This window comes from Alligator mississippiensis, chromosome 4 (genome assembly GCF_030867095.1).
Source record: "Alligator mississippiensis isolate rAllMis1 chromosome 4, rAllMis1, whole genome shotgun sequence".
Taxonomy (NCBI): domain Eukaryota; kingdom Metazoa; phylum Chordata; order Crocodylia; family Alligatoridae; genus Alligator; species Alligator mississippiensis.
This window is the reverse complement of record NC_081827.1, coordinates 91,805,792-91,830,889: the sequence shown is the minus strand read 5'-3', so window position 1 is coordinate 91,830,889 and position 25,098 is coordinate 91,805,792. Positions and strand designations below refer to the sequence as shown.

The window sequence follows — 25,098 nt, the reverse complement described above, 5'->3', positions numbered from 1 at the left end:
TATGCCAGTGCACTGCTCCAACCCATGCCATTACCTCTCACTCTAAGCCACTGCCCACCCCCCCCCACCCCCCAGCCCTGCTGGTGCCCCTCATTCCTAACCCATAGCCCCCTGGCTTTGCTGGTGCCCTTCACTCCCAACCCACTGTTCCCTACCCCCAGTGTATGAGGAAGAGAGTGACTGTGTGGGGAAAGTGGGGGTGCACAGGCAATGCAGTGAGGGGGGCATGTGCCACTGAGACTTCTGTGCCCACAGTGGGTCACAGGGCTGCAGGGTGCAGGCCTGCAGTGGGACCAGACCAGCTACAGGTAGGAGCCACCTCTGTGGCCCAGTGGGGAGGTGGGGACGGCACCGGAGGAAGTGCCACACTGCCATGGTAAGGTGCAGAAATGGCAGCAGCATGGAGTTGTGCCCCCCAACTGCTGCCAGGTGGGCAGGGGGTGCCTCACCTTGGCAGCCATGGCTGCAGAGGCATCTCCTGCCCGGAGCTGTCTGGCCCAGCTGCAGCCCCGCACACCTCTGTGGGTGCAGAAATCTCAGGAGTCATGTGCCCCTCCCCTACCACATTGCCTGTGTCCCCCTGCCCCCTCAATGTGCTGCCTGTGCCCCTTCCACCCCACCCAATGCATGGCCTGTGCCCTTCCCCCATAGACTTACCTGGAGGAAGCTGCGGGAGCTGCTGTCTACACTACCTGGCTGCTATATGTATGTGTGCATGCACATGAATAACTGGTGCCTCCCAAGAGTGGGTGGGGGGGCACAGTTTGTGGGCTGCAGTGTCAGTGGCATTGGTGGCGGGGTGGTGAGTGGCAACTGCCCACAGAAACCAGCATCAGTGGTGGCGGCGTGAGGGGAGGTTTGTGAGCGGCAATCAGCAACTGCCTGCAGAAGCCAGCGGCAGCAGCAGCCAATCTCGGGGGGGGCATGTGTCCCCCAGTACCCTCCTACGAGTTGCCTATGCATGTGCACGTGGCACCCCCTACTTCTGATCACCCTCCTTCCATTCCCCACAGCCCCAAGCAGCCCCTTGCAGGCTGAAACTTGGCCAGCCTGCAAAGAAAAACCCATGATTTCCCACCTCTTTCTCCTTTAAAAGAGAAAATCCATTATTTTCTCCTTTAAAATAGAAAATCTCCATTTTTCTCCATTAATCCTGTATCCAGTTCTGAGCATTCAGGAAGGATGTGGAGAAGTTTGAAAGAGTCCAGACGAGAGCCACGTTCATGATCAGAGGGCAAGAGAACAGGCCTTATGAAGAGAGGCTGCGAGCTATGGGACTCTTCAGCCTGGGGAAGTGCAGGCTCAGGGGTGATCTGGTGGCAGCCTATAAGTACATCAGGGGTGTGCATCAGGATCTGGGGGAACACCTGTTCACCAGAGCACCCCAGGGGATGACAAGGTCTAATGGTCAGAAACTCCTGCAAGACCATTTTAGACTGGACATAAGGAAAAACTTCTTTACTGTCCGAGCCCCCAAGACCTGGAACAAACTCCCCCTAGAGATGGTGTAAGCACCTACTCTGGAAACGTTCAAAAAACATTTGGACGCTTATCTTGCTGACATCCTTTGATCCTAGGTGACTTCCTGCCCCTAGGGAAGAGGGCTGGACCTGATGATCTTTCAAGGTCCCTTCCAGCCCTAATGTCTATGAAATATATGAAATGAGAAATTCCACATTTTTCCACAGTGAACAGAAATCCCATATCCCTGGTCATGTTTAATACCCACTGAATTGCCTCAGGATAGAGGCCAGCCACAGTCTGGTAGGGCACTAGGCAGTGTAGCCACTGCACTACACTGGTGCTGATGATAACAGAAGCTTTCCAACCAACCTGTTAGAGATGCCAAATTTACTTTTTCAAAAGGCATTTGACTTCCCATTCAGGTTTGAACTCCCCTAAAGTAATTCTGGATGAAACAGAGGCTCCTCCAAAGACTCTCATTCCAATGTGACTTTTGTAACCTCAAAAGATTTCTGCTCTGCAAATCCAAGATAATTTTATTAAAATCCTCCATAGAAACCAGAGACCAAATACTGGCAGTGGAATGCCTTCAGACCTCTCCAGGCCTGTACAAGTTTCCCTCACTATGCAGTAAATGCATTCCTGGAAAATGACACATAACTCAAATTCGCATAAAGGGAACCCACTTTACAATGTAACAAATAGGAATACATTCCAAGACCACGACTGTACTGACCCCCAGATCCATTTCTACCACTTTTACAAGACAATTTTGGTACTCGCCAACATCAGACCGTACACTCAAGCACAGGGCACTATCGTAATAGGGATGGCAACTACAGAAACACGTATCACAGACGAGTGAGGAGCACAGATCCACATAGGAGACTATATTTTGGTGCGTCATTCCCACAATGCACCGCACAAAGCAGCTGACTGCAGGCTTCCACCGCACCAATTACATAAGAGTGAATTTACCTCTCGTATAATGAATTTTTGATATAAAAAGTGCCATCATATAAGAGCGAATTCGCACATACAGAACCTGCATAAAGCAAGGGAAACCTGTATTATAGCCAGTTTATCCTTCTAATACTTACGTGATTTAATACTCACACAAGGAGGAAAGCAGGAAATGCAAGTGAAGCTTCAGCTTCATCCAAGCATCAGACTCTTTAAAAATTAAACACCAGCGCTCAAGGTCTCAAATTTCTGTGAAGTTCGCCAAGCCAATGCCAGCCAAATGTGAGCAGGTTAAGAGAGAGAGAAAGCATGAATGAGCGAGCAGCATAAGAAAGGTGTGGAAAAGATCAAACTGGAGGAATGTCAGTGAAGTGACAGAGAGAACTCCAATTCAAAACTGATGTTAAATTCTCAGCTGAAAGAGAGTACAAAAGGGCACACCAGACTGTGAAGAATTCATGCTTTTACTTACTGGCACAAGATCCACCAGCTAAAATCAGATTTCGTGCACCTCTGGGAACTAACCCTTTTAGGTTTATGCAGTTAAACAATCCTTTTGAATCTTAGACACCCTTACCCAACTACACCTCTCCAATGCAAAGGGGTCAAACCCAGAGAGTGTTGGTGGATGGGTCTGTATCGTCTTGGCAGGAGGTGGCCAGGGGTGTCTCGCAGGGTTCGGCTCTTGGCCCCGTGCTGTTCAACATCTTTGTCAACGGTTTAGATGAGGATGTGGAAAGTACACTAGCCAAGTTTGCAGATGATCCTAAGTTATGGGGAAAAGCGATCACGCTAGGGGACAGAATGCAGGTCCAAGCTGACCTGGATAAGCTGGAAAGCTGAGTGAAGGAACTGCATGCAGTTCAATAAAGATAAATGCAGAGTGCTTCATCTGGGGAAAAGTAGTCAGCAACATAAATATAGGTTAGGAGGAGATGTCCTGGCTAGCATGATGGCTGAAAGGGACTTCAGGGTTATGGTTGATCATAGGATGAACATGAGCCGCAAGGAAAGTGAAAAAACCTCCCACACTTCTGCCAATTGGGTCAATGGAAAAATTCCTGTGTCACCCTTAAAAACAAGCGATTAGTCACTACATAGCTTCCTGGAAACAGCTCACTAGCTACAGCTAGAAGAAGGAAGGGAGCAACCTAGGAAAAGTTTTAAATTGTTTAAGGTACTCCCTTCACTTGCACAGATCTCCACCATTAGCCAGCCATGCAGCTGAAGTGCAAACCAAAGGAGAGGCTCTGCCAGGAGCTCTTTGCCTTCCTTTCTTTCCTAGTAGCAATACATTGATTTTATTTTTTTCAGCTCAACACACAATAGTCACCTGACCTAATGAGGCAAGGGAGGCCTTCTGGGAGCAATTCATGCTCTCTGACATCTAATCAAATCTCCTCCTCCCACACTGAGATGAGGTTGTTGGTTGGGGGGCGGGGGGTTACATTGTCTGCTAATCCCTTGTCAACAGTATGTACACAAGCATTAGCCCACAGTTTTCTCTGTCCGTTATTTTACTGAGCATTCAGTTCCAGAAGACACACTGTCTGTCATTCAGCAAAAATTTACCTCCCCCTCCAAGCTCCGATTGAGTCAAGTAATTTGCTATTATAGGCAGGGAGGAGGAGGAAGTTAAGCAAATAAATAAAAACCAGTGTAGCTTCTTTTCCCTTGTTAATAACAACGCAGGTCTGAAAAAAATCCAGCAGTTCCTTCTACCTTCATAAACAATACAAGATATTTTTCAGTGCATTAGCCCCTTTGTTTTCTAATGCCAAACTCTCCCATACACTCACTGATACAATCACTTTTGTGTGAGTATTTGTGTATATTTGTGTCTATAATATTCCCCATTAATTTAGAAGTGAAAAGGGACTGGGAAGAGGATGATCCCACCTATCTTCATCAGCTTCCATCCCTGCCTTTATCAGATATAGTTGACAATAATAAACTCAATCCTACTCTATGAGTCTTCTGGTAGATGTGCACGAGACTTCTGTATCTGTACTGACTTGTCCATTATTTTGACTTCTTATTTAAAATCCAGTTGTGAATCATTCATGTTTGAGATGAGTAACTGATCAATGTGATTTTTTTTAAATGTATTTGAATATGTAGATTAATTCAGAACTGGTGGACCAGGAGAAAGTTACGACAAGAGCATGGCTCACACAGAAAAGCAAGCTTCCCACAGTGGGAAAAGGACTACAATCTTCAGCCTATGAATGCTTATGGACTCTTTGATGAATACCTAGAAATGAGTATGAAAATGTTCTGATTTCCCTCTTTTCTGCTAGATTTTAATGGTATTATCTTTTTTGTGTTATCTTTTTGGGTTGTTTTATTTATTTGTTTCTTGGAGCAAGAAGTCTGATGTTCTATTCAACAGTCCAGGGTGCTGCTGTATGAAACTCAAGATGCATTATCACAAGTTAGGTGACTTTCTGAGAACCAAACCAAGGCAACCTTTCTAATAGGGCTTCTTGTGAGGTACCAGACTCATGAAATACCCTTTCTGCCTAGTTGGCTTTATGAGAGGTGAGTTAGCTTCTAAATTAAAGCCCCAAAATTCTTACTCCTTCAACTGCACTATCTGCTTAGACATCCACTATTTATTCTGATTAAAAAAATTCTTTTGAGGTCTTACTTTCTTATATGGCACATAGCTGTATGATTGAGTATAGTGAAAAGTCATTAGCATTTACTAACTACAATTTATAGGGAAGGTTATTGAGTAGACTACTTTTAAGAAACTCTGCTTTCATTGGAAGCAAAAAGGAACCTTGTCTTACTCAAGTGAGCTGCGCTTGTAATACATAGATGAGTCCTGGTGCAGTTCCACTGAAATTAGAAGGAGTTACAGGGGTTTAGCTACTCTGAGAAGGGTCTAAACTGTTACATCAATATTATGAAAGTCCAGAGACATCCTTTCTGGAGGTGCAGGGCAACATCAGCTTGCATTGATGTAAAAAAAATGCTAGGCAGATCAGCAAACCACTCTAAAATACCCAGTTCATCAACGCTTTTCTTAAAGGTGATGTGATTGTCTAAGGACTTGGGAAATTCATTTGTTTGTTCTGTGACCGGGGCTAGGCCTTTTGGGAAAAATAAATGGCTATATTGCCGCCACTATTAGACAATATAAGAAACAAATGTAATAGCTATGTGACAGCTGGGTAGCTTAGCGCTTTGGATAATGTCTTGAAATTAAATATGAAAAACCTGCAACCTTTGATTTCCCTTCCTAGTTCTTCAGTTTGGATTCACAACCATCTTTGTGGCAGCTTTTCCACTGGCACCACTTCTGGCCTTACTTAACAATATTATTGAAATCCGGCTTGATGCATACAAATTTGTAACACAATGGAGGCGACCATTAGCTTCAAGAGCCAAAGATATAGGTGAGTTTGTGTCTCTTTTTAAAGACAAAATATTGGTAATTGGATGGAACTACTCACCTAACAATTCCGTGGTACGAAAGAAAGTGTCTTTGATTTCAAGTATTGTCCTTATTATAAATAACTAGCAAATTGCCCATTATGAATAATGGGGGTGGTGGAGATGGAGTGCCACCACCCAGCACCCCATGGTGCCGCTGCTCCACCTCTGGCCCCATGCACCAGCCCCGTGGGCCCCTCTCCCACCCTCTGCCACTCCCAGTGTGGCCCCACTCCCAGTGTGGTCCCACACCCCCTGCCGCTCCACCCCATACCACCACTGGCTCCCAAGAACAGAGATGGAGGGAAGTTTGCACACGGTGGCAGCCACTGACATCCAGTGCCCCACACTGCCGCTGGTCCATGTCCAGCCACATGCAACATCCCTCCCTCCCTCCCTCCCTGCCTCCCCTCCCTCTCTCCTCCCCACCACCTCCCCCTCTCTGGCAGCTGTTTTCAGGACTGGGTGGTGGGAGCAGGGAGGGGGGCATGGTGGCAGTAGGGGGGTGCTGCCACCAGAACCCCCCTATTCGCCGTCCCACTCCCCACTCCCCCTCCCTTCCTCCCATCTTCCCTGCCACCTCCCCCTCCCTGCCAAGGGAAGCTAGCAGGGACAGATCACCACTACCCATGATCCCATGCTGCTGCCACCTTCCAGGAGTGGGGGGGAAGCTTGCCCCACCATTCCCGCTGCCAGCACCCCACACTGCCATCGCATCCAAGGGGTGTCCTGGCCCCCCTCCCACCCCAGCCCTGCTCCTTGGAGGCAGTGGCAGCGTGGGGTGCTGGCAGCACAGTGCTGGCCTCACCCCCGCACTCCATCATGTCAATCATGGTGACGCTGTGTCTTGTCAGTCCTTCCCTGGCCATCCCCTGCATTCCCCTCTGCCAGGGATGGAGCTCTGCCTTGACAGCGGGGATGAAGCTGGCCAGTGTCACCGCTGCCTCCAAGGAGCAGAGCTTGGGGGCGGGGGGGTGAGACCACCCCTTGGATGCAGCAACAAGGCCAGAGTGGAAGGGTGAGGCCGGTGTTGCACTGCCAGCACCCCACATCACCACCGCCTCCAAGGAGCAGGGCTGGGGGCATGGCAAGGCCAGCACTGCTGGCCTCACCCCCCCGCTCTGTCCCCTCCATCTCTGCCATCATGGCAGCACCCTGCCATGCCAGTCTGTCCCCGCCATCCCTCTCTGCCTCCTAGGAGCAGGGCTGGGGACAGGGAGCAAGGCCAGTGCCGCTGGCCTTGCCATGCCACTCCGGCCCTTCAGTCCCTGCTGTCATGGCGGTGCTCCACCACATGTGTCTATGCAAAGCATTCTGATTGGTTGTTTCAGTCACCATTGTGATTGGCTGCCGAGACAACCAATCAGAGTGCTCATAAAGCATTACAGACAGACAGACAGACAGACAGACTAAAGTTTTTATTATATTAGAATTATGGAATTCTTTTTCCATACAGAATGCTTCAAATATCTAATGCCAGCTTACTGTTGTCACTAACTAATCTTCATTGAAAAATATGCTTGTAATGACTTCATGGTTGACTTAGCCGTCAAGATTTTAAAAAGAGGTGTTCCATATTCTCTGCTGGCTTTTTTTTTTTTAGTAGACACACCTTCTCTATAGCACGTACTTCTCTTCACTCTAAATACAGTGAATTCCCCTCATTGACTTATTAAGAGAATGAGCCTCATGCTCACAGAAGGGGATGTTGGTTGTAGCCATGTTGATCTGATATAAGCAGACAAGTTTCTTTGGGTAAATGAGAAGTCTTTTGCAAATATTTCAGGATTAATTGTGAGGCAGAGGATCAACTCAGTGGCTATATTGACTCAGAGTTGGTAAGCCCCCAGCTGCCAAGTAATAATAATTATTATTCATTTTTTTTCACAACTTTCTAGTCAGTCACTGTCATTCTAATTTAAAATGAGATGTAAAGAATAACCACTTAGGAAAAAGGAAACATTTAAGACCCTTTTTCACAGTGAATAATACTTTTTTTGGCCCCAGTTCAGCAAAGCAGTAAAAATGGCTTTCAAATTCATTAAAGTTAATGGGATTTAAGAATGTAGCTAAAACTGAACATATATTTAACTGCTTTGATGAACAGGGTTCATTTGTCATATCAAGGTGTCATGAATAGTCTTGTTGGCTCCAGTGAGATTACTTACAGGGTGAAGTGTGACAAGTACAGCTAAGGGTATAGGAATCTGGCACTTGGAGCTCTCACTTTTCAATATGAAAGATAATAAAACTTCTTTTACATGACTATATGAAGGACTGTAAATAATTCATTACTTAATAGAAGTGTTTGCCTGGAAGGGATCATCTAAGAAGTGATGAGCCAAATGTTATTCGTTACATGTAACATTCACTTAAGATGGTCTCTTAAGTCAGGATACCTTAAGAGGTGTCATCTGCAGATTTGAGCAGACTTTAAAGACAAATCTTGGATCATTTCCTTTTAAGGGTATTTTTTGTACTTATATACTCTACAAGTAATTATTTGGTCTATGGGTTTTATTCATCATAAATGATCTCCCATCATTCTTGAACAAAAACCAGTGGAACAGACTTCTGTACTTTGCCCAGAAATTCTTATTTTGTGGGTTCACAGGAATCTGCATTTAGATACACTTATTCAATGTCGTTTACGAAGGATCGATAGGGAAAGAAGCCTTAATTCAGACAATTCTGCCTTTCCTCAGTTCCCTGAATGAATGTGTGAATGAATGAATGAACTAAATGAAGCCATGGACTGGATAGGGGCAACCAGGGGAACTATTTTTTATTTCTGAAAGTTAAGTAAAACAAGAAAATAAAATTAATTTTGTTCTGTGGTCTTTTTTTTCAGTTCTCTAATGGTATTGTCCCTGGCAGGAGGTTTGGGGGTCAGCTTGCCAGCCCAGGGATGCTCTGACCCAGTTCAATGTGCTGCGGAGGGGCTGGCTGGGGCACGAGGGTGCTTCTGTGTGCAGCTAGCTGTCAGGGCTGGACGAGTCATGAGGGTGCTTCAGAGCAGGGGCTGCCTGCCAGCTGGCAAAGTAAATAACTCTGCCGTAGGATAGTACTTGTATCTGGCAGTACTAACCTACAGTGGAGTTATTAGTTTACTCAGGCCTAATAGCTCTGCATGCATAGACTGGTGACGCTTTACCGTGGAGTTAATTAGGTAACTCTGCAGCAAGCATCTCATGTAGATGCGTCCCCTGTGTCACAAGTATTTGGGGACTTATTTACTACATCTTTAAAACAAATTGATTGTAGCACTGAATAACCAATGACATATCTCTTCCATCACAAACGTGGAAGCTCAAGAAAAAAAGCTGTATCCGTGTTCTTGGCTGCAATTTATACCCTCACCATTCAGGTATGATGAATATGCTTGGTGTATTGGCTGCCTATATTAAGGCTCATCCTTTGGGATGTCATGTTGCATACTCACAAGTTAACTGGATCTTTATTCTAGTGCCAGGTGATTAGGGCTCATGCTGGCAGCGTATATACAACTGTAAACATCATTGCTTTGGTAGGAAATAGCCCAGCTGTAGTGCTGGCTGGGAAGCAAAAAATCGATTATGCAATAAATAAAATGAGATAAAAATCAGCAGAAGTTTTAGAAATGTTTTTGTTTGTTTTATTACAGAACATATAATAGATCTTTCAAATAATAGATATTCAAAATTGTTTATGAAAAACATAAGAATTGGAGAGACTACTTCAGAATAAGCAGTAGTATCCCAATGGCTAGAGCATTCAGTCAGACCATGGTAAATCCAGGTTCTAGTTCCTGCTTTGGCTTCAGTTTGTCCTTCAGGTCACAGTTGAGTGCTTTAATTCAGGGGTAAGCAATTATTTGGACAGGAGAGCCACTTTAGTTTTGGTGAGCTGTTGCATGCCACGCATGTGCACACACACACTCACTCACACACATGCACTCTCTCTCTCTGTCACACACACATACTCTCACACTCATTTTCACTCTCACCCTCACACGCATATATGAACTCCCCTTAGCCGGGCCAAGGCTGGCACCAGAGCAGCAGTGGGAGCATGAGCCCACCCTGGGCTGTAGTTTCTTATCTCTGCTTCTCCCCGCCTTCCCCACACCCCCACCATTCCCAGTTTGGCTGACACCTGCAGACAAGAATGGGGTTGAGAGCCATGCTGCGCCGAGGGTGGGGTCATGGTATTCACAGCCCCACAGAGCTGGGCTGCAAGAGGGGAAAAATGCTCCTGCCTCTTGGCCTCCCCCCCACCCGCTGTGCAGACCCCAACAGGGGAGGCCAGGGTGGGAGGGTCAGTTCCCCACCTTGCCCACCGTCCCTGCTACACGGTGCCTGGTGGGCAGGTGAGGCTCCAGCCTCTGCTGCACCATGGGGAAGGCTGGGTGGAAGCAGTCCTGCCCACCCACCCATCCAGCACCACAGGGTCAGACTCCATCTCCCAGAATGCCACGTGGTGCCAGGCAGGCAGGCAGGGCTGCTTGCACCTAGTGTCCCCTGCCATGCCAGTAGAGGCTGGAGCCACTGCCTGTAGCCAGCCAATTGCTATCCTGCCCATGGATGGGTGGCAGCTTTCTTTCTTCAGCCTCTGCTGGTGCCACGGGCCAGATAGAATCAATTGGTGGACCAGATACAACCTGCGAGCCATATTTTGCCTACCCCTGCCTTAACTACTAGCCTGTTATGGGGTGGTGTCTTTCTGATCAGAAATTTCATGCTGGACTTAAAAAACCTTCCTGATGAAAGTTTTGTTGAAATTAGTTATGCTTCCTCAAAAAGTTTCTGTTTCAATGATGTATCGTTGTCTGCCCCCCAAAAAAGGTTTTGTTGCAAATTTTCTGATCAGCTCTACTCAGCTGTGAAATTACTCTCTTCCTGATCCACATCTTATTACATTCAAATACATAGATTCATGTTTGCCTAGATGATTGATGTTGATTCAGAAAAGAAACATGCTAAATCAGTGGTGCTCAACCTCTGGCATGCAGGCCAAATCTGACCTGTGGGGCTATGTCATCCGGCCCAGAGATGTCCCTACATATCCATAAATTTGGCAGTAGAGGAGTGATGAAACTGTTAATTGCTGCAGTTCTGGAAGTGTCTCTGGAAGCTGCAGCAGTTAACACTTCCTCTGCTGTACTCCCTGACTGCTGAATTTTTGGACCTGTGGGGAGCCCAGCAGGCCAGATGACACAGCCCTGCATGCTGAATTGCACTAGCTTAGGGGGTTGCTCTACGATCAGATTCAGCGCTAAGGGCTGGGTCAGCATGTGGTGTGGTGTTAGGGCAGTGCATGGGGTCAGTTCACAACCAGGTCTGGTGCGCAGGGCTGAGCCAGCATGCTTGATCACAGCCCAACACCTTGGACTGGCCCCACACTGGGTGGCCACTCATCCAGCCCATGGGACCAGAAGGTTGAGCACCAGTATGCTAAATGACTGAAATGAGAACAATCAAATACTCCCAAAAAGGCAGTCTGCAATATTTGAACTTCATTATTCATTATATTCCTCCAATTAATGTGTTTTCTTTATTGAATAGGAATCTGGTATGGAATTCTGGAAGGCATTGGAATTCTTTCTGTTATCACAAACGCATTTGTTATAGCTGTGACTTCAGACTTCATCCCTCGGCTAGTTTATGCTTACAAATATGGACCTTGTGCAGGTCAAGGAGAAGCTGGACAAAAGTGAGTTTTCTTTAAGAATAGCAACATGCATTAAAATCCCTGTTCCCTTGAAACACAGACAAATATAACATTGCTGTCTCCATGTTTACCAATTCCATTAATCAAAATGTGCTGGGTAGGTACAGATTGCACATCATTAATACAGTTTAATAGGTAACTGAAATTTATAGTCTTAACTTAAGGAAAAAAGTTCCAGATGGGTTATAGAGATTTCAGTGGATTTAGTAACATTCTATTACCATAATCAATATGTGAAATCTCAATTCTCAGCTGGCATAAATCGGTGAAGTTCCTTTGTAGTCATTAGACTACACTGATTTTCACCAGCTGTGGATCTGACCTTTAATAGTTAGCTTATTCACAAAGCCTCCTTTCTCTTATATAGTCCTTTATGTACATTAATTCAAAAAAATGCAGACAAATAAGAGGAAGCAATTCTAGCATAATAGAGTGAGTTGTTATTTACTGCACAAAGTAATTGATTCTTTTTGAACACAGCTCTTATATTAGAATGTCTGAAACCAAAATCAGTTTCTTGCTGCTACACCAGTGCTCACTCTACTGCACTAAAAGAAATGAGCTAAGCAAGCTAAGTGAAACATAATAAGTTAGCCTGGATCCTGCTATCAAGCATTTTTTTTTTTTTGGTAGATTTATTTTCCTTCCCTGGTAAAGAAGTGGGAGGGTTCTTTTTTTGCTGTTGTTGTTGCTGTTTGCCGTATTTGGATATGTAATCAGACTGTTGGGAAATGAGCAGTTGAAGTGAAAGTATGTGATTGGCACTGTTGCAAGCTTGTTATGCTGTCAAGAACTTTATATTTCAGAAGATGCCAAGAGGGGGAAAAAATTCTGTTTCCATAAACAGTTGTAAGGAATCCTTCAGTTGGTAAAGTGTTATGTCTGCTGCCACTGAGAATACTCACCGGGTATTCATGCAATGTCAACTCTTCTGTGTTATAAATTTATTTCATATTAAAGTGGCAGAAAATGCATTTTGAAATTACATTTTATAAGGAAGCAAATATAATGCTATTGTTCTCCAGCTAGTTTGGTTTAGACTTTAGAGGTACTGACTTTACTTAAGGAACACATCTTAAAACATAATTTTTTTCAACTCTTTAAACAATGTTTTAATAATCTTGCAGAGACTCTCTGAATAAACCACTTGTAAACCACACAATCTATTTTTTCCTAAAAGCCTTTATTTGTCAACATCAAAGACACTGATACTAAATTAGTGCCCACACAAAAGTAGAGACCATTCTAAAAGTCTACATGCATACCCAGTTTCTGCAACTCAGAGGTCTGGAATATCTAGCGCAAAGTCTCTTAGGGTTTGGGTTTTTTTATTCTTCCAAGAAAAATAATAAATTCAGCCCATATGATGCATATTGATGCTAAAAATAATAGTATACTTAATTCTCTGGACACAGGTTGTGAGCCAAAGCTAAGTTGTTAATAATCTTCAAACCCAAATTTCCCACTGAATTTAATTAAGCTTATAGTTAAAATAAATGCCAGTCTTATTATTCATAAAGAAAACCATCCAAATGAGAATTAGTGCAGTTCAGTCTTCCTGCATACGTGCCCAAACAATCTGAAATAATGATGTGGAGATGTGTGAACCTGGCTGGCTTGGTAACTCTGAGCAGTAATGATGGCAATACATAGCACAGCCTATGATATAATGCTGGAAATGTCCTGAAATGAGTTTTCAAGAATCAAATCAGGTTTCCTAGGGCTGCTGGCTACAGCAAACCAAAATCAATAAGATTTTGTGTACTATATTTCAACAGAACATAGACTGGATGGGTGTCCTTGCCCCTGAAGACAGTATAAGTTGTAACAGGATTTTGTATTTCATGTTTTATTTCACGTTTTATCCCTTTCTGTAATGGAAAGCAAGTTTAAACATGATTCCTGTTTAGCACAGTTCTAGTGTAATGAAAGCAAAAGTAAGCTGGTTTTCCACATTTGTTTATTTTGTCCATGTCATTTTATGGATGGTCTTTGCTTTGCTTTTAGAAGTGAAGCTGGTTTGGATCAGATGTGTTGCATGTATCTAGACACTTTGGGAAGGTGGCAGTTATGATGGAGATGCGTCTGAGAAAGTGTTGATATCTCTGGTTCTTTCTCACCTGATTGATTGTAGAAGTAAAACCTCTTCAGCCTCATAGTGTTCAATAGTATACAAGTTTAACTGGACTTTTCCACATGTGCCGAGTGCAAAGTAGAGCAATCACAATACTATTAGGTTTATGCTGTTATACTACCACTAGACTTGAACTAGCCAGCTCTCCCAGAGTTCCTTTGTTACACATTATTGTTGACCCTACAATTATAAGTTTGTGTTTCAGAGCCATAAAGGAGCACACAACTTTGCACTCAAGGTCAGAGCTCCATCTAGCCTGATACCTCCTATCTTACAATAGCCAGAACCAGTTAACATTTTTGGAATAATTTGCCCAAAGGGCAGGATTATTCCTGATCACCATCATTTTTAGTGTAGGTCAGGAAGCAGAGCTGTGTGTTTCCTAGTAAAAAACCCCCAGATCTTTCTAGTATAGCTATACATGTTCTCCCCCAAAAGAAGTGTCTAAACCTTGCTTAGATCTTAACAAATTTTTAGCTTTAGTGATATCTGGTAGCAGTGAGTTCTGCAAGTTAATTCTGGGCTGTATGAAAATTTATTTCCTTTATGAGCTTCAAATATATGCATTACCTTTTGTCTTCATTAGTTCTTGTATTATGAAACTGTAAATAGGAGCCCTTATCTTCTGTCCCATTCATTATTTTGTGAATCTCTATTAAGTTAGCTTTCAGTTATCTCCTTTCTAAGCTAACCACACTCTGTCTTTTCAACCTGTCCTAGTACCAAAGTCTGATAATGCTTCTAATAATTTTGTTACCTATCTCTGAAACCATTTTAATTTTCATTATATTTTTTGAGATAGGAGTTCAAATCCTACTTCAGTTTTAGATGGGTAAGTAGCATTTACACAGCTCACTTGAGCAATGTAATTACAGTCAATCTGCAGATTTAGAAAGACAATTGGTTCCTGAAAACTGCACCTAAAGTTAAAACGTTGTACCTCAGAACTGATTTTCCCATAGGAAACAATGTTATAAATGAGGGAATTGGTTCCTGAACCAAGGCACGATACCCTATTTTCACCAAAAATAACCCAGAATTTAGTACTCAATCAATTATAAATGAGTAATATAGCTACATTAATGTATTTATATTATAAATAGCAATCATATTTGGAAGGACTTCTTTGAGGTGACTTTGCTGGACATTTTGAAGGGTTTTTGGCTGGAGTCTTCACAGGAGTCTTGGCTGCAGGTTTTTCTGGAGTCTTGTCTGCTTTCTTAAAGAAAGTGTCCAAGGAAGTTTGGACAGATGTTCCCAGGGAGGTAGGCAACACAGACAACTTGTTCGCTGGCATGGCATGCTCTGGGATCAAGCATTGTAAAGTTGAAACAGGGTGTCAACTTATAAAGGGTGTAGGTGTGAAGCATTGTAACTTGAAACATTGTAAGTTGAGGACTGCCTGTAGCATTTTGTGTATGTCAATTTTAGATTCTTTTCCTCTTGCAAAAAGAGATATACAGTAATATCTGTGTACTTTGCACAAAATGGAAGAAAGGGACACACTCCCATATAGGTGCCTGGTGCATCTTGAGTGCCCCCCCTGACACCAGTCAGCGATCAGTGGGAGGGGGGGCCCCCCCAGTGACCAATTTCACTCACCATGAAAGCAGCCATGGCCATGGCCACTTCCAGTCATTTCTGCGGCCAATCTCACTCACCATGACAGTCCCGTGGCCACTTCCAGAAGTGGCACAGCCGCTTTTGCTGATGGCCCTGCTCCCTGGCCAGCGCTCAGAGGGTGGGCATTGGTGCTCCTACCTGCCCCCCTGCCCTCCAGCTAAACAGGGAGTGCGGCCTGGTAGGGGGTGCACCGGCGCTCTCAGGGGGTGCACGTGCACCCCCATGAACCCCCTACACATCGTCCCTGCACTCCCACTTTTAGCCCTCTAACCTAGTTATTAGGGCACTAGGGAGATTCAGGCTCTAGGTTTGCCTTATCCACAGGGGGTTTGAATCTGTATCCCCCACTTCCCAAACAAGTGTCCTTATCCCCAGGCCATGGGCTAGACATTACCAAGAGTACCCTTCTTGTTGAAGCTACCCCAGTAAGCAGCCACAAGGAGAAACTATGAGGCCAGAAGGGGAGCAGACCACAGGAGGGGAAAGAGCTCTGAGATGAGCACTGCTCTGGAAAGGAGAGGCAGGGGCTTGGTTTCTGGCTTCTGCTTCTGCTCCCAATGTTTTTTCACCATTTTGTATTTAATAGTCATTGGATAATACAGCTAGACAGGTGTGGGATAGTTTCTGCCTCATGGTTGGCAAGCTGTTTTCCCCCAGTTGTGGTTTTTCAGCACCTAAATTTGGGGTTGTTTTTTTTAATTTCATGTCTTGGGCCCAATCAACCAAATCACTTCCAAATTCTGTCAGCTGAGTAGAGCTCAATCATTCAAGTATGTGTGGTGCTACTACCAGCAAGTATCCTACCTCCCAGATGCTTCAGCCTAGACTTCAGATGCTCCCAAATCCATGGCAGGCACCCAATGTACAAGTCCCAAGCCCAGAGGCCTTGGATTTCAGATGCCCCTAGGCTTGCTTGCCCCTAGCCAAAAGACCAAAGAAGCAAGCTAGAGGGAAAGCCTGTGAACAATCCCCCATCAACATAAATTGTGTAGCCGATATCCTCCCATTGAGAGGCCCTGTAGTAGACCCTTGCAGGGGGGCCCTGTAGTAAACCCTTGCAGGGGGACCTGCCCACAGTACAGTGGACAGGTCTCCACCCTCTAACTATACCTTGTCATTCAAGGCCGAAAAGAAGGGAATCCTCTCTGCCAGGTCAGTAAAACCACCTGAGACAAAGCCATCATGGGCCATCCTCATGGTATTTGGACATGTACATGGATGGCTACCAGGTAACACAGAATCACTACAGAACATAAGTAGCTGGAGCACATCTTTCTGACCATGTTCAGAAGGACAGGATGAGTTGTGCTAGAGCTAAATATGTGTAAATGCCCTAAAATGCCAACTTCTGGATAAAGATAGCATCTAAGTGCTACTTGCCTATCTAAAGGTGGTTGAATTTGAGTCAGGGTCACCATTTTTGAGGGTGTGGGGGAGGAGAGAAATTACATTGGCCAGGGGGTATGTGTTAGGTTACTAAATATAAAGTAATCTAAATTGAATAAAGGGGGACTCTAAAGTCACTGCAATGTAAATACAGTCCAGGGGGGAAGAAGAGTTGTGTTTTGTGAGAATGACCTTTGTACTAGGTCCCTCTGTCTTTTGAGTCAGTTGCATTTTAGGTGTGCTAATGGAGAGAGGAGTTGGTGTGAATTAGTTTTTAATTTTTTTTTTCTAAAGGTATGAAATGAAGTAAATTTGGGATGATGGGGAAAGAAATGATCCCAACATCCTTTTAAATATTATGTCATTGTTAAAGTGTAAAGAAGTCAGGAAACCCAGACAAAAATGTTCTCCTGGGTGGGATTTGTTGTTAGAAAGGACTCAGCATTCTGAATGCAGTATTTCTTCCCTTTCAGGTGTATGGTTGGCTATGTTAATGCCAGTTTATCAGTGTTTCTGGTGTCTGACTTTGAAAACCGTTCAGAACCAGCATCAAACGGAAGTGAATTCTCCGGCTCACCATTGAAATATTGCAGGTAAGGCTCTCCTCAAAAAACCCTTTTCTTTTAAGAAATCAGCAGATAGAAGCAATGTGATTCATTCTGGGCTTGGACTATGTTTCTGAATTTAAAAAAATGAAATGAAAAATGTATTTTTGAAAGTTCCCATGAAAGGAATGAAAGCAGCCATGACTTCAGTTGTACTGTACATGTAGGAAGAAGGCTTAATCTTCGGGGTATGGAAATTGGCCAGGCTTCTCAAAGATACTTTACATCTGCATATAAATTACTTTTTTTAAAACAATACAACAAATGGTAACTATTTTTTATAATAATTGCTTATCCTTTAATTTGTCTTGATAGGTTTGGGAGGAGATTTCATACAAGCCTAGGTTCTAACTCCAACTGTAACACTATCTAACTCACTCTAAATGAAGGATTAAATTGCAGATGTGTATGGGCCCTCTAAATCCCCTTAAGCCTTATTGTGCTGGCTTAAGTGGTCCATAAACCTTATGCAGGCTTTGTGAACAGGAGTGAATTTCACTTGAACTTGCAATAAGTCACATCTATACCCCATCAGTCCTAGACCTTATGTGGGAGCTGACTGTTATAGCTATTTGCCACACAGTTAGAGATGTCCCTTGGCATCCCAGGCTGCTTTGTGGGTCCCCACTAACCCTTCCTTACAGGATGTCATACTAGCCTCTGTTGCACTTATCTGCTCCAGCTGAGTGGGCTCTCACAGAGCTAGCTACAGGCAGGAGTCAGGGCTCGGGGGCAGCACCAGCTGCCAGCAGCAGCTGGGTGGTGTAGGGGGGAGCTGTCCTTGGCCGGACACAGTCCCAGCCTGAGCTAGCACAAATAGGGAGGGCCCACACTCTGAGGGCTTCTCCCAACCACTGCCCAGACTGGCTTCCCAGAGCTTGTCCTCCCCCCAAACTCTGCACCCCTGCAAGCAGCTGGCTGCCAGCGGTGGGGGGAAGGGAGGGGAGGGAGCAGAAGCCCCAGCCCTGGCCTCAGCCCCAGCCTCACCACCTCCAAACTCAAGCCAGCACAGCTGGAGGGGGGTGCATGGTTGGGGCTCCCCTCCTCCGCACACTGCCCAGCCTGGCTGACCAGTGTGGCTTCTCTCCCCTGCCCTGCCCGCCCCCCCAGCCAGGTGTCAACAGAAGTGGGGGGGAAGGGGGGAACAAAGGACCCCATTGTGTGGACCCGGCCCCCCAAACCCAATCCAGCACAGCTGGGGAGTTTGCATGGAGGGGGCCTCCATTCCCTCTGCCCTCCACTGCCACTGCCAGCCAGCCACTTGCAGGGGGAAGGGAATGGACCTGGGGAAAGGAGTCACTCTGGCCAGCCAGACCAGCCAAGCCCTTCCTTATCATATGTGTGGGTTAATTCAAAATGCTGCTGAAAGATCATTGGGTATAGCTATGTGGTTTACAGAGTATGTTTACTTATTGAATATATACATTTCTGTTTGTGGAATTCATAGAGTGACAGACTTCCTTCTAACAAATTCACAAGACACTTAACAAACCTGAATTTTGCTGAAACACTTGGTAATTTTAACTTCAGTTTACAGAAAGATATTGAAAGGGATGCAAATTAGTTTTTAATAATTTCTAAAGAGACTACAGGACTCCATATCAATGTATGACTTGTGTGATGTGAGAGCAAGCTTTTAAGCTTCCAGCAAGGTAGTTTTGGTGGACAAAATCTGTTAATAATTTACCATTACTATTACTGAGATGATTTTCTTCTGCTGCAGGAGAGATACCATGCTGATTGTATGGAAGTTTTTTCTCCAGCAAATACGAGAAACTTGATGTACTTTTCTACCTAGATTTCCTAGCCAGGTGCTTCTGTTGCAGTTCTTTAAAATTCTGCTTGTAAACAGTTTTCATCTGAAGAATCAATGTTTTGTCTGCATATGGGAATTAGCTGGCAGCAAAAACAATTCATACTGATGTTACTGGAATATAAGAAGGCTGGACTCGATGATCTTCTGAGGTCCCTTCCAGCCCTAATGTCTATGAAATCTATGAAAGAATTCAGTGCTGACTAAAGTCCCTAGCCTGCTTATTTTGTTTGTGTCAAGTGTCCTCTTGAATCTGAAAAGTCTATCTCTCAGATGAAAATGCAGATTGTCCATCATAGAGATATAATGCACCTTTCAGTTTATTTCTTCTGTGCAAGTAGCTTTTTTCAGTTCTTTAAACTTGTTTAGAGATTACGTGTAAGAGTGTTATTTAATGTGACATTTCCTGATATTGTTTTATAACTAGTTTTCAATCCTGCACAGGAAACAGATTAGGCAGAAGCCAAATTTCTCTTCACTTTCAGATTAAGTTTGTGTCAAATTGCTTTGGAATTACTATTTCACTTATGAAATCAGACTCCAGAAAGAGTGAGTTTTTTCATAGATGAGTGTATCTAATATATGATAGGCTTCGAATGGGTTTATAGTTATCTTAGGTCTACCTATTCTACCATAAAACTCTGTTAATTTTTTTGTTGAGTATTTATGTTTCCAAAAGATGCTACTTAAAACAACAGAGCTGATTCCCTTACATGGATTTGCACTGGGTGGGTAACATCCTTAAGTGAGAATCTGGTCCTGTTGGCAGTCAGTAGCAAGACTTTTGTTGATTATTTTTTCAATTGAGTTATACGTGATTTACACTGGGAAGTGAAGTAGAGAACTAGGCCAATGTTTTTTATAATTTAGAGCACCTGACATTGAGATCATTCTAGAAAAAAGAATAGCGAGCAAAATTATTTTTTCATAATCCAGATTAGTGTTTTATCAGATCACTAAAATATGATGTTCTCTTTGTTTTTCAGGTACAGAGACTATCGAGACCCTCCTCATGCCCCAGTGCCCTATGGCTACACACTGCAATTCTGGCATGTTTTAGCAGCACGATTGGCTTTTATTATAGTATTTGAGGTCAGTTATCATTCCAGGGCAAGTGTACGTGTTAAGAAATTATCTCTATTTGAGGCTTTTTCAGTACCCTGATCCTGGATAGCAATCCTTGAGCTTTAGCTGATAGGTTCAGGTGTTTTTGTCTTGCTTTGAATTTCCCAGTCTTGTATTTCTAAATAGCTACATATACTGAAAGGTTACCTAATGTGCTTTACTGGTGACCTGCAATGGCAGAGTGAAGAAGGGTTGAAAATAGGCTTGGAGCTTCTTTTGTTCCTTTAATGATGTGCAAAGAGTGTGGCATGGATCTGATCCCATCTGATCTTGGAAACTAATCATCCCTATGTTTCACTGGTGCTTAAGCAAGAGACCACTGTGAAATCCCAGTTGTCATAGAAAACAAGTCAGTGATTTGTGGGTGAACACTTGGTGAATTCTAGATCATGGAAACTAAGTGAATGCAAGATTTCACTTAGCCCTATCATAACAGATGGATGGAATAATAGGAAGGAATACAGTGAAAAGAAGGCCTAGAAGAATTGTTTCTTTCTTGTTTAGACCCAGAAGATTTTTTAAGGTTCATTCTTTTGTTTATTCCCCCCCCCTTGTTTTTTTTAATATTTAAGCTGCAAGACTTTGTGATGACAGTGGAATAAGCATAGTATAACATCATAAGAGTTGAGAAGGTGAAATCTGAGCAACTTAAAAAAGAAAACAGTTTTATTAAAATGTTTAAAACTCTTGGCTTTTGCTATTTTTAAAATTATAGTTAAAACCTATTTTACTCCATAAATGTATTAACCATTTGGAATAAAGGAAGTTTTCATTACAGATTCAGTGTCTTTGCCACTACAGTTAAAGGGTACAGACTCAGAATGCTTTCTACAAAGCACTCTCAGTTACAGTGGGGAGCTCCACTTCCGTCTGCCCCAGAAGTGTAGTGTTCTGACAGTTATCCTAGAGAAGACCCAGAGATCTGTTGGCCAGACCAGAGAAGAGTAAATTTGATGTATTTGATATTTCAATGATGCAGGAGCAATATAACGAAGCAATAGTTATCTAAAACCTAGAATCTGATCATTCAAAATCCCTAAAAATTGGGTTATGTGGTCCTGGGCAAAAGACAATGAAAGCCCAAGTTTAAAATATCTTTGATTAGCCCTTATAAACACTGCCATTGTACTATAGCAAAGCAATTCAAAAGTACCATATCTATCTCAGAAAGTGATATATAATTATTATAGATTTTTTATATATTCCTTATCAAGTGACTCAAATTGCCAGTTTATGTATTTACTGCATTGACATTTTATTTTGGATTGGACTTTTGCAACATCTCTCTGGATTACAGAATTAAACTATTTGAATTGGAATGAAGCTTATTTTCATTTTATATAATGGGAGACAGTCTCCCCCCAATTTATTTCTTAACTGAAACTGTATTATCTTGGCAGGAATCGATTGGCTTCTGTGAACTTTAATAAATGAAGTCTCCAGACCTGCCTGGGTCAAGATGGAGCACTGCATTGGACGCTGGAAGCTGTAGCTTCTTTGAGCTTTATTTTTTGACTAATATTGACCATTTCTGTAGGGTATCACTCCATTCCACTGCATTTTGCCTCAGCCACATTCAGGGAAACAAAAGATTGTTAGAACCCTGCTACATAACACCTCTTCTTTTTCCACTATCATTGATGAACTGTAGTATCTGTGTGTGAAAAGGAACATAGGAATAGCCCAACCAAATTGCTGTAATAAGTATAAGAATAAGGAGAAAGTAGGGGGTTTTTTTTTGCCATAACAGGGGCATTTAGCAGAACGGACAGGATGGAAGAAGACAAAAAAAATGAGTGAATGAGGATAAGTAAAACTCCGGTCAACCCTTCAACTCTTAGCCATATTTGTTACAAGTTACTAGAATAGTTTGTTTTAAAACAGCATTTGTTTAAACTTTTGTTTGTGGACCTGACAGCAGGCAGTTTTATCCTGACTCAAGCCCTAGACTGGTGCATTACTATCTGCCTGTAGTGCTTTCTACTTGTCATAGTTTGATATTAATATTGCAGAGAGAGTCACAAATTATGTCAGTATGACTCAAACTGTGGTCCATAATGCATTTAATCAGCTGAAAACCTGCTGGTCACAAGGTACCAACTTTTCTTCTTTATTTCCAGGTACCAAACAGGATTCAACATTTGTGTAATACCATTTCTCTATGTAAATCAACAAGTGTAGTTGCCGAAGAGAAGGGAAGTGATTCACACAACTGTGAATGGTGGTAGAAATGTCCAAGAGACTGTCTCAATGAAGATGTGGTCCCTATAAATAAATCTCTGGGGAACCATTGGCATAATAGATTTGGCCAGTCCTCTCCATTTTCTGTCCGGGGAATTATGACAGGTTGTACACTCAAAACTCTGGCTTTGTTAAGAGGGCACAATGTAGTGCCAGGCTCTCTGTGATTGAGCTAGCTGAGCTCTTGGAAGAGGTCTAACTACATTAGTGTGGCACTTCACCTGAGCAAACTAGCCCTGCACCCAACTTAGTTTATTCTGCACACCACTGCACAGTATCATGCAGGCATACCCTGCACAATACAATCTACTTCTGAGCAGAGTATGCCTGCAATCTTTTTTGGATCCAGTGATATAGTAAATGTGGTTAGTCAGCCTGGTAGAAGCAGGTGCACAAACATGGTTGTGAAGTCTGAGAAGTGCCATGTGGGCACAAACTAAATCTTGTTCCTTGTGTAACCAGTTTGAGGTGATCATATTTCAAAGTCATGATTAAGAGGTTGTTGTATGGATGGAACCTATGGGGAAAATTACCATATGGACCTGAGAAAGTACAGGGAGCAAAAAGTAAGGAAGAAAGAAAAAATGACAGCCAGCCAGGATCCTCATATTATTAACTGGTTTGGAGACAACCTGCTTGAGGCATGAACATGGCCTTAAGCCTTCTCTTTAGAAAGCATATAATAAACTTAGGGTGCGCTCAGGAAAAATAACAATTTCAGTAGAAGGTTGTGTTAAGAGATAAGTGAATAACCGTAGCTTTGTCACTGAGTTAATAATTACTATAACTGATACTTCACTCTGAACCTAGAATCTGTGGGCGCATCTACACATTCATTAATGCACCATAGTTACTACGCATTACTTTTAGTACCTGGTTAACTAACTGCTAAATCAGTACACAGTAACTTGCGCTACTGTGTAGTAGCACTGGCACGTGGTTTTTTTAGTGATGCTTACTGAGCAGTAGCCTAATACTACTGTGCAGTAGACATTACTGTGCAGTTAGCATCTCATGTGGACGCATCCAGTGTTGAGCTATATGGGACATAACTATTTTGTGAATGGCCCTGGCTTAAACACTGAAAACAGTACTTTCTACTATCTGTATCTAAAAGTCTATTAATCTCACAGCTAACTAATCCAGTAAATCATCTGCTTTGGCTAAAGGAATCATTTTTCTAGGTGTAATAAAGCACACTATAGTGTTATCCTGCTGAAGAGAGAATCTGTAGCAAACATAACTGCAGCTTCTCTTTTGCAGCACTCAAAGTTAAAGTCCTAACTAGAGAGGAAGGTATACTTTATCTCCAGTTTGGAATAAGTGACTTACCTGTGATGGAAGGTGATTCTGTTTCCGTAGACTCTGCTGTAAAGTGAGGGGAACAAATTCCCAAGAAACATCACTGATAAAAAAGAAAGAGCAGAGCAATCTTCCCCAGCATCACCAATCATCTATTACAGTCAAATAATTAAAGACAAAATGATTGATTTACTTGATATTTAACTGGGATGTTTTTGGTAGATTGTCATATGGTTTTAAAATGCTAGGAAGCTATTTTATTTTGTGATGAATAACTATTTACATCTAAAATTTATGGATTTTTCCTGGGGGAAAAATAACATTAGATCTCTTGACCCCAATCCACAAGTGTGATCCACTAACAGAGGCCCCCTGCAGCCTGCACAGTCCACCTGATTTCAAAGCACAGACTCAGTGGTCTGAATCTGCAGCTGGAGCCTTAATTTATAAACTGAAAGATGAACTTTCTATGATAAAGCTTGTTAGTCTTCTTCAAATCTAGATCTATACTAACTTCTGTGAGAGTTTTTATGTAAAAGAGAACTGCAGGATTAAGACTTTCTTATTTCAATTTTTAACAACAGTTTTAACTCTAGATCCACATTTTTTTGTGAACCAGAGACTGTCTTCTCCTCTTAAAATGAATTTAAAAAATCATTTTACTACAGCTTTCAATTTTATTTAATTCATGTTCCAAATGTTTGTTTTCACAGCACCTTGTCTTTTGCATAAAGCACCTGATTTCCTATTTAATCCCAGACCTTCCAAAAGATCTGAGGGATCGGATGAGGAGAGAAAAGTACTTGATTCAGGAAATGATGTATGAGGCTGAGCTGGAACGTCTACAGAAAGAGCGGAAGGAGAGAAAGAAAAATGGAAAATCATATCACAATGAGTGGCCGTGATTGGGTGAGGGGGAAGGTGTTTAAGAGAAGTCACTAATTTTATTGACTTTATAAAATAATTCATACATATTCTATACTGGGTTGTAGGAAGACACAGAGTGGATGGGAGCTACTTAGTTTCTGCTACATGCACATTTTGACATGTGTGTGCCTATTTAAAATGTATCATGCAGAAGATCTTATGAAAAGTTAAATCTTTTCCAAATCTTAGGCCAAGGTGAGTATACCCTGGCCCTCAGATCAGTTTCCAAAGCCAATTTAAGGTTATGGTCCTAATCTTCAAAGCAGTTACTGGATCAAATCCCAGATGTTAAAGATCAAATTTTGATCTAGGAATCATCCTTAGTCAAGAGCGTTCCCAAAACCTAAGAACAATAAGCCAAGATA

General features: G+C 42.9%; 1 protein-coding gene across 1 annotated transcript in view; it reads left to right on the top strand.

Moving 5' to 3' along the window:
* The window catches only part of ANO4 (anoctamin 4), a 414,571-nt gene that overhangs the window by 382,751 nt on the left and 6,722 nt on the right, over window positions 1–25,098 (top strand). Inside the window, exons 23-28 of the mRNA XM_019480982.2 lie at window positions 4,549–4,691; window positions 5,679–5,831; window positions 11,412–11,559; window positions 17,194–17,313; window positions 20,125–20,230; window positions 24,520–24,715. Coding sequence (XP_019336527.2) covers window positions 4,549–4,691; window positions 5,679–5,831; window positions 11,412–11,559; window positions 17,194–17,313; window positions 20,125–20,230; window positions 24,520–24,711 — 862 coding nt within the window. The 3' untranslated portion in view covers window positions 24,712–24,715. The remainder of the gene's footprint in view (window positions 1–4,548; window positions 4,692–5,678; window positions 5,832–11,411; window positions 11,560–17,193; window positions 17,314–20,124; window positions 20,231–24,519; window positions 24,716–25,098) is intronic.